This window comes from Austrofundulus limnaeus, unplaced genomic scaffold (genome assembly GCF_001266775.1).
Source record: "Austrofundulus limnaeus strain Quisiro unplaced genomic scaffold, Austrofundulus_limnaeus-1.0 Scaffold40, whole genome shotgun sequence".
In the NCBI taxonomy this organism is placed as follows: domain Eukaryota; kingdom Metazoa; phylum Chordata; class Actinopteri; order Cyprinodontiformes; family Rivulidae; genus Austrofundulus; species Austrofundulus limnaeus.
The window spans coordinates 1,576,269-1,586,511 of NW_013952442.1; the positions used below are offsets into that span (position 1 = coordinate 1,576,269).

The window sequence follows — 10,243 nt, forward strand, 5'->3', positions numbered from 1 at the left end:
AAGATACACTTTAAGCACAAACTGTTTCCACATTTTGGCTAATGTAGCTGCCAGGTGTAACGTTACCCCTGAAGTGTAACGCCTATTTTTAGTAATCCTACTTTTACTTGAGCAGATACGTAGAGTGACGTTGAGAAAACATTTTGAATCAACACAGTTGATTTGCTTGTGTCCTCAGGGTCCTGGATATCCCTCTGGCCCGTACTCGCACTACAGTGAAGGTGGGCATGCAGTGCCTCCAAATCCCCCCTACCCCACAGGCCAGCCTCTGCACCCAAGCTCTCAAGCAGAGGCTTGGGGGCACACTGGTCCGTACGCTCCCCCACAGCAGCAGTGGCAACATGGGCAGCAGCCTCCGCAAAATCACTTTGCTACTACCGTTCGTCCGACGCATCCTCCAGCGTGGCCCGGAACTGGAACTGGTGCTCCACCGCCCTATCAGCCCAAGGTAAAGAAATTGCAACATTTTTTTATTTTGTTCTGTTTTGTTTATGAGCCTGGACTAAAACTGAAACATTATATTATTTCATATCATTGTAGGATCCGCAGCACCAGCGTGCCCCTCAGCCAGGACCTAAACCCAGGCCAGCACTGTCTCCGAATCCCCCCAATGGAAAGCCTGCTGAGATAAGCTCACCTCCCCAAATTTACAACAAGAACGGGAGAGGTGATCCTGTTCCTCCGCAGGCTGAGACCCCACCAGCTTCGGCTCAGGCTGGACCTCAGCCCCTGAGCGACAATCCCGGCCTTGCTAAGGTCCAGCAGGTTCTGACCAGAGTTCAGCTGCTTCAGGAGGATGTTGACGAGTTTGTTGGCAGAAAAACAGACAAGAGTTACCGGTGTCTGGAGGAACTTTTGACCAAAGAGCTGCTGGAGCTGGACTCCGTGGAGACTCAGGGACAAGAAAATGTACGGCAAGCCCGGAAAGAGGCCGTACAAAGAATCCAGGCCATTCTAGACCAGTTAGAGAGAAAAGCCTTCTGAAAACAGGACTTGGTGGATCTTCCTGTGGGCCACCAAGTCTCGTTTGCTTCATTCAGATCTTCCGTGGATTAATGGAAGGTCTAGTCTGATTCTTCAGAGATATACAGTATATATATTTTTTTTCCCTCCACCACAATATTATAAAATACTTCACTTAAGTGACATGACCCTGAGAACAAGGCGGAGCACTTATTCTGAGTTGGAAACATTTAAACAGGAAAAGATGTTTGTGTATTTATCACACATAACGTTCAGCCTCTGTGAGTGACTGTGCTGGATACACAACCTGAGACTCTTGCACATCTTATCTTTTGTGTCCTGTCTGTACCAGCAGGGTGTAACTGGAAAATGACAGATTTGGTGCCACGTTGCAGCAGTTTGTGGTCTTAACTCGTGATTCATGTTCAAGACTGCCCCCTCAGGATTGTGGCTCCGTTTTAGTCTGATCCTACTTGTAGTTTCGACACGTGCACTTCCTCGGCTGTCTACTGTGACATCTCAGTCTATTTGCATGATCATATCGTTGTCTTTCTTCCTGTGACGGATTCAGTATGGCCGCCCACAGTTCCAATTTGCCCTCCTATATTTTATTTTGTTTTTGTTGCAGCGGTGTGTTTTCTGTTGTGCTCCCAGCCTTGCATGCACTGTAACGTCAGAAGAGCACTCTATCATAACATTTCAGAGCCAATTAACGAGGCCGCAGTTGTAGCAAATTAGCAAAAAAAAAAAAAAAAAACTAAAGATAGCTGTCCTATTATTATTCCATCTTTCTGATGAAACTGTCTCCAAAGCGCAGACGTAGAATCAGAGCTACATATGAATGCCATGTATTTAACCCCACATAGAAACTGTTACTGCAGCTAGGTAAACAAGGTAACTTAAAAAGTCGCTTTTTTTCTCTTTCATTGAACACTTGTATAAAGAAAAGGATGAAGCTTTAACATTTTCCATAAGGTTTTAAGCTTAAAGACACTGGTTTTCGTAGTAGTTTTGAGAAAATATTAATTTTCATCTTGGCTTTGGCTTTTCCAGGTCAAAAATTCTCGTCGTATCCAAAACAAATGTGCACCACAGTCCTTTGTCTTGTGTACAGTGAGTTTTTTTTTTTTTTTCAAACATTCTTGTGTTGGTATAGGAAAAAAGTGCCACATTTAAGATGGTATAGTTTATACATTTAGAAACAAAAACTATATAAAAAAAGTTTGCATGACAATTCTCTTCTGTGTTGTCTTTCTTTTAGGTTCAGCTGTAATGCATGTTTCCAACACAAGGTGGAAATCTTTGCCTGATAAACTTGGACGTTATTACATTTGAAGGGAAAATGAATAATTAAATGTCAGCTATTTTTTAAATCTGTTATCAATTGGAAGTTTGTCCTCACTGTTTATGTTTAATTAAAAAAAGTTTAAAATGGATTACTCAACATGAGAAACCCTATTTTGCTATTTAAAATCGATTTTTTTATTTTATTTTTTTATCAAGAGGAAACCTGCCCAACGATACCATCAGTTCACATCTTTAAATAGACTGCTATTTTAAAGTAAAGTAAAACACGTGCCCCCTGAAGGCTTGAGGCAGGCAGGCTTGGTTTGTTTAGGGGTCAAATGTCCTGACAACACTTGGGACATGTAGTGTCAGGGGTGAGTAAATCACAGGGAAAGAGGGTCGAAATCAAAGCTGTTCAGTTTGACACAGTGGGTGCAGAAGAAATACATGATGGTAACTTTCAGGTTTCTTTAAGGTCTGAAGCTGTAACCTTTGCTGTTTAAGCAGAAAAGACGTATTCTCACATCCCAGGTCTACCTGAAATAAGAAGAGGAAATAAAAACAATGTCATACACATCGAAACTTCCCGCCTCCTGGAACGACGAGCGACCACATCGGAAAGTGGAAATCGACCTGAGCTCACCTGGACTGGCCGTGTTTGAGTTGGAAAAACTTTTGTTCACAGGCAAAGCCATCGTCAGCCACGCAGACGAAGTGTGGCCGAGGCTTTACATCGGTGACCAGTAAGCAACTAACTCTTAACCTTTGAGCAAGGGCGTAACTTTAGGTCTACCATTGTGGTGGGGTCTGCCCTCAGCCTATTTATTTATTTATTTATTTATTTATTTATTTAATTAATCATTTACTTTTGTGAAATGGAAATATTTTGGGGTTAAAATACATTTTAATGCATTTACTTTGAATTACTTAACTTTCCTGTTTTTTATTTGTATTTACACTGTTTCTCTTCCACGTCAGTTTAATTATTAGGAAAAGGAAAATGCTTACTTTCCCCCATTTTTTCCAATAGTATCAAATATTTAACATTTTTACGATGTATTAAACAACATACCTAAACTTCTCAATTTTCCAAATGTATGTACTTACCTGATGCACTATTAGCTAGAAAAAATGACTACATGGTTCAACAAATACAGCCGTGATGTGACAAGAGCAGACTAAAGCCCTGCACGTCATTTTCAGCAATTACGCTTAAACGCACAAATATGACATCGTAAATTTTGAAATCGTGGCAACGTTACCTAAAGGTAGCAAGAGAGTTGCAGCTGTGTACTTAACCAGTTAATTTCTAAGAAAATTATGTAGTTTTATTGGGGGGGGGGGGGGGGGGRTTGACTGGATCAAATTGTTGTGGGGGTCATAACCCCCCTAACCTACCCGCAAACTCTGCCCATGCCTTTGAGTGAAACTTCATTGACTGAGTAGAAAACGGTGATCTGAACCCACTTTTAGCCACATCTATATTTAGCCATGTATTTACTTTTTCAAGCCATTTATAAATTTCTACATTTATTTCCCATTATGAAAGGTTCGGTACTCCATACATCAATGAGTAAGAACTGGATGCAGTAAATCCGATCTAAAACTGAAAAGAGTAACAGGAGTTCTCCGGCTGCATTCTCCTTTGGGAACCTACGTAAACTACAGCTCTGCTATGTGGGAGCTTCTAATTCTGCCACGGCATGAAAGCATATCTTTGGTCTCTTATGTTTCCTGACTCTCATGCTTTAAATGTTTTAAATCAGTCACTAAAGAAAACGTTGCATGATACGGAACAGTGCATTTAAACCATGTTTGAAAAAATAACATCTTTTTTTTTTAATTCTAGGGTTTTAGGTTTTTAAAAGATTCAAATCTCAAGTGTAGAAAACCTCAACAGCACTGTCATTAACAACGATAGAAGTTTGTCCCATGATTTAATAGCTTGTAGAACCTCCTGCAAAAATATCACTGTAGTTTTTATGTGACTTTATCAGCCTCTCATAGTTATGGCCCATTCTTTATACTGTGTATGCAGGAATTTGCTTCAGCACAACTGGACTCTGGACTCTGACTGCACCATTGCAACACCTTGATTTTTAATTCTAGCTATATTTGGGATTATTGTCTAGTTGCATCATGAGCCCATTTGTTCCAAGCTTTAGCTGTTGAACAGATGACTTCCCATTTGTCTTTAGGATACTTTGGTTTCCTGATGAGTTCATGGTCGACTCAATTACTTACATGTGTCCTGTTGCAAATCATCACCCCTCAACAGTTACTACAAGATGCATTATGGGTGAACATTTGTACTTTGGTCTCATCTGAAAGGACATGGTTTCAGAAGTCTTGCGGTTCTTTCAGATGAAACTTTTCAAACCTGAGTCGTGTTGCAAAGTTCTTTTAGAGAGTAGAGTTTTCCTCCTGGCTGCTCTTCCAAACAAATTGATCAGTCTTCTTCCTGAGGCCTGTAGTGTCTGAGATGGAGCTTATGGGCTTTTAGCTAATTGTCTGAGCAGTGCACAGTCTGACCTCGAGGTGAATTTCAGTTGTTTGGGGATTATCTTTAATCCTTGTGCATATTGATGTCTTTCCTTAGGGTTTTGTTAATGCACACCTTTGTGTCCCAGATATTTTTAATAATAAACTCTGACATGTAAAACCAATTCAATTCAATTCAATTCAGTTTATTTATATAGCGCCAAGTCACAACATACGTTGTCTCAGGGCACTGTACATAAAAAAGAATAATCTAAAGAAGAAACCAGAAGGCTGCGTTGAATCACTTCATCACAGTCTCCCATCCTGAGCAAACGGTGGAGAGGAAAAACTCCCTGCTAATCAGGAAGAAACCTCCAGCAGAACCAGGCTCAGGACAGGTGGCCATCTGCCTCGACCGGCTGGTTGAGGGACAGGAAAGAGACACAGGTAAACACAGAAGAACTGGTCCAGGTGCACCTTCTTCTGAAAAAGAGACAACAAGAAAAAACAGGTTATTGATAGAAATAATTACAACAAACATGTAGAGAAAAGAGACTAAAGACAACAGCAGAGTGAGGAAATGTGCTCAGTTTGTGCTCCAGCAGTCTAAGCCTATAGCAGCAGAAATGAAGAATGTAATTCAGGAAACCTAAGTCTAACCATTGGATATATTAAAAAGGAAAGTCTTCAGTCTAATCTTAAAAGTAAACAGAGTGTCAGCCTCACAGACAGAAACTGGAAGTTGGTTCCACAAGAGAGGAGCTTGATAACTGAAAGCTCTGCCTCCCATTCTACTTTTAGAAACTCAAGGAACCACAAGTAAACCTGCAGTCTGAGAGCGAAGTGCTCTGTTAGGAAAGTATGGAACAATAAGACCTTTGAAATAAGATGGAGCTTGGTTGTTGACAGTTTGTTTATACACAATTTTCCAGACTCTTCCCTTTATTTTTTGCAATACTCAGTTATTCACAAATAATTTAATGAATTTTTATAAGCTCAACAGCAAATGCAGCTGAACCACTTTCAAAGACACACAGATCAGAGATTCAACTCTATTGTTTGCTGTTACATCTGATCTCAGGGATGTAATGCTGATGCACGTGAACAGCCTGCAGCTGAACACTGCTTTTGTTTGGACTCGACTTTTCTTTCCAAACTTGATAGAATTATGCAAATATGGCATGCTTGAAGGGTCTTATTTCCATTATTATTTTTTTAAAGTTGCAATGTCACAGCAGGACTTTTACCCAAAGAGATTATTTTAATACCAAAAAGGCGCTTATACTTGTTTACAGAGCATGCGATGTTCCAAAGTGAAATATTAACACCGACTTAAAATCAGGGTAAAATTGTTATTCCAAAAATAATTCATTCAAGGCAGAGGCTCCAAATACACCATGCAGGAAATTCCTCCAAAAGCTGTGAACATGGGTCAATAGATGTGGGAGTGACCCATCACCTACAGCACGTATATTTTGAGGAGGAGGAGGGCAAAAAAAGGATTCCAAATACTGCTTGAAAAAAAAATCTGAGGTCATCTTTAAATTAGCCAATTAAATTAAAGATTAAATGAAAAGAGGGGCAAGTCATGCAAAGCAACCAAGAAACAGTTTGGAAAAAGTAAAAAATCAAATTAAACATCCTGGTAAACATTGATTTTTAGACAAAGGTTATCACACCAATGCTCAAGATAATTTATTATAGAGTATACCATCATTGCAATAATGTTGAATTTTTCATGTCTTTACAGGTTCAGGTCTAAAGAACATGGCTATAATAAATAATAATAATTAAAAACCTGGTTTAAACCAAAGACTTATCATAACACTAGACCATCTGTCCCTGGATACTTAAGAGCTCCTACATCTTAGGTGTTTTTTATTATTATTATTTTACCAACCTAAAGTAATTAAAGTCTGTTTTTTTATAAGGAAAGGACAAGATTTAAAACTTGTTGCATTGAAATAAAGTCAGATTAAACTCTGACATTTTTCTAAGAATACCAAAGTAAAAGTCAGAATCATGAAAATAAACTACATGTATTGTGGCTTAAATCCTCATCTGAAATTGTTAAGTTCTATGATACTTTTACACATTAATGTTTCTCTGATTCCCTTCATTTATTTAGAAACTTGGGAACCGTCTTCTTATTTTTAAAGTTTGGCCCATGAGTCACTGCTAACAAAGAGTAATGACATGAGNGTGCGTGTGGTCGCTGGGGGGACTCTCCCAGTTCTCCCCTATGGTCTGATCTGGGGGGTGGGTGGGCGGATCTTCCCGTGCGGGTGCTCCTTGGGGCTCTGCGCTCGGGATYCCTCTCRGGCCCTTGGGCTCTGGTCTTCCCTATGTCTGCCTCGTGTCTTGGGGGTTGGGTCTCCGATCCTCCACAGTCACTATTAAATTTTCCATTGGAGAAATCTTGTATATACTACATGTTCACAACCGCTCACAGACAAGTGTTCTGATCCGGGGGGTTCTGACTGATCACTGTGTGTGTATATATGTCTGTGTGTATATACTGACAATATTTATGAATGTAGGCATGTCTGTATGTATATCTTTATATATGTATGGGGTATGTGTATATTTTTATATATGCCCTCCATGTATTTATCCATTTATTTTTCAGGTGAGCGGACAGATGTTGGGTGTGTGGTCCTGTGTTTTGTTGGTGTATATTTAATATATTTCTAATCGCTATTTCAGTCTTTCTATCTCTCTAATCACTTCTTTCTCTGTTTGTCTCTCTGTCTCTATTTTCTCTTCACTTGAAAAAAAGTCACTGATGATGAAGAAATAAATAAACTAAATAAACTAATATTTGGTTTCGTTTTCTACTGAAGTGACAAAAAAAAAGCATATATTCTGGTTCAGTTCTTCATCTCATCGCTGGTTCATTGTTTGGTCTTCCTATCTACTGTTTGATGTTCCTCGTAGTCTCCCTGTGTTTAGAGTTGTTTGCTGCCTCGACGGCTTTTTGTTTTATTTTTGTTAAAATAAATATTTTATTTAAAAACTTTACTCTTTGCCTGGAATTGGGTTCGTTCCACCACTGCATCATAACACCATAACCTGTCTTATTTGAGTTTAGAAGCAGAAAATTAAGAGTCATCCATGTTTTTATGTGGTTAAGGCATGCTTGTAGTTTAAGTAACTGGTTGGATTCATCAGGTTTCATGGATAAATATAACTGAGTAACCAGACATTAAACAGGATGAGTTTTCTTTTTCCCATCATGACTGTGTTTGCAGCATGTGGTGCAGTCTCAAAAGACAGTGTTGTGTGTTTCAGACAATCTGCAGAAATTCTGGCTGATCTCTCCCAGCGGAGGTTCACTCACATCCTGAATGCTGCTCACAGTAAACGAAATGGGCAGCCAGAAATGTACGAAGGAATGAACATCACCTACATGGGCATCGAGGCTCGGGACTCCTGGGACTACGACATGAGCGTCAACTTCCACGCGGCAGCAGACTTTATCCACAGGGCGCTGAGCAGAGGAGGTAAGACAGGAGATGGAGAGGTAGAAAAATTATTCAAAATCAAAATCTTATGTTTCTCTTGGATTTTCAGGCAAAGTTCTGGTGCATTGTCATGTGGGAGTCAGTCGCTCGGCCACCTTGGTTCTGGCTTACCTGATGCTGAGGGAGAACCTTCCTCTCGTGGAAGCCATCTGTGCTGTGAAAAATAACCGGGGGGTGATCCCAAATCGAGGTTTCCTTCGACAGCTCATCAAACTGGACGGACAGCTTTTCGGCAAACATCACTAAACCTGATTTATGAGTGGGCTTGAAAGAAAAAAAGTGTCAGGGACGTTCCTCATCATCTATTTTGGTTGAGTAGAGATTCTATCATTAGAAAAAAATGATAATAGCAAACTGTTTGTGTTTAAGATGCTGCTTATTGGTTAACTTATTTCTGTGTGTGCACAAAGATCTCTGTATATTTTTCATGTGCTAACGCTCAAACATTATCAGGGTCGTGCACAGATAGACGTCAGGTGGTGCTTTGGCACCTGCCCTTTTCCCTCCAGACCAGAGGTGCCCAAAGTGGGGCCTGCGGGCCAAATTTGGCCAGCCAAGCCATTTGATTTGGCCTACCAGCAGTTACAGTATCCTGGTTACTAGGTTGTAATCGCCTGTCTTGTGTAGAAATACTATATTTGCACTTAGTCTTTTCAAACATTGGTCCAACTATATGTACAAGGAGCTGTAGTCAGATAGTCTTAACTTATGGTGCTCACTTTATCTTTGAATTTTGTTAAGATTAAACTTAAAATACAAGTAACTTCAAGAGATATTTACCTGAGATTTAAATCCATATCTAGATTTGCACACCTTGTAAGATCACATATACTCAAATTTTAAATTGTGAAAAGTCCCATGAGCATTTTCTGCCCGAGCATACGTTGAATTTTCTCCATGTCCAAGGGCTGAAAAAAACAAACAAATAAGAAAATGTGGGCAACCGCACTGGCTGCTGGCTTAATCATAAAAAATACAACTTTACTTGAAATATTTGCATCTCGTGTATTATATTATTGCATTTGGCCCACCACCCTCAGATTGATTTTAATTTTGACCCTTTCAGGGAAAATGGTTTTGAATCTTGGCCCTCTCAGGGAAAATGTTTAGGCCCCCCTGCTCCAGACCATCAAGTGCCCCTGTCGAACCGCTTTTTTATGCTCCATCTGTCGCCAATGGTTGCACTTCTTATTAAGTGTACAACTACAATGGCAACAGTATTAATATTATTAATATTGCCCTCGCACCCTTCATTCACCACACGTGCGCACGCAAACTGTACCCGTAGCAATCCTGTGCGCTGTCCCTCAGTGAACGCGCTGCGCGCTCGGACAGGAGAGCTGCAGAAGCAGCTCCTCTCTCTTCTCTCATCCACACAACAGAGGACAGTTATCAGCATGTAATTTACCTACAGCCCCAGGCAAACTGTGCGGGACTGTCTCACATGTTTCAGTCTCGTCCCGGCGTCGCGCAAGTTGAAACAAATTCCCACATTTGATTGATCAAATTATAACAAGACAGAAAAAGAAGAAAAAAAAGAAAGGGAAACAATCGACAGACGTTTTTTATTGGCTGCAGTTTACAACCATTAGAAAATGCCTCCTTATTTCTCTCTGCCTTCTGTGCAGAAGGAGGAGGAGAGAAGAGAAAAAGGCATAAGGCAAAGACGCAGCGGCTGCCAATCAAACGTGCAGGACACGTGTTAAAAATAAATATCTAAACACGTGAAAGAAAATGGATTTTATTTATGCAGAATGTGATGGAAACTATGTCAAAAATGCAGCAAAATAACAACTGGAAAATAGGTGAGGAAAGTGAAAGATGATTCTCAGAGAGAAAATTGTCAAAGTTTTTTTTTTTTTTCCTGAAGGGAAACACACCGTGAAGCAACTGTCTGTAAGAGATTCACACAAGAAACTTACAGTTCAGAAAGCTGCCTGTCAGTCTGTGGACAGACAACAGCACAGATCATCTGACCTGCTTATGGT

General features: G+C 40.1%; 2 protein-coding genes across 3 annotated transcripts in view; both read left to right on the top strand.

Annotated features, from left to right (window-relative positions):
• Positions 1-2,188, top strand: part of bag4 (BCL2 associated athanogene 4) — a 4,274-nt gene extending 2,086 nt beyond the window's left edge. Inside the window, exons 4-5 of the mRNA XM_014007223.1 lie at positions 179-448; positions 541-2,188. Coding sequence (XP_013862677.1) covers positions 179-448; positions 541-984 — 714 coding nt within the window. The 3' untranslated portion in view covers positions 985-2,188. The remainder of the gene's footprint in view (positions 1-178; positions 449-540) is intronic.
• Positions 2,189-2,293: 105 nt separating this feature from the next.
• LOC106516724 (dual specificity protein phosphatase 26) overlaps positions 2,294-10,243 on the top strand; it is a 14,378-nt gene continuing 6,428 nt past the window's right edge. Inside the window, exons 1-3 of one of the 2 annotated variants that reach the window (XR_001310125.1) lie at positions 2,294-2,993; positions 8,023-8,234; positions 8,305-8,565. Coding sequence is in view for 1 of the 2 variants with exons in the window: in XM_014007224.1 (XP_013862678.1) it covers positions 2,815-2,993; positions 8,023-8,234; positions 8,305-8,501 (588 nt within the window). In the remaining variant the exon portion in view is untranslated. Of the gene's footprint in view, positions 2,994-8,022; positions 8,235-8,304; positions 9,111-10,243 lie in introns of those variants that run through there. The other variant, XM_014007224.1, reaches the window with a different exon arrangement.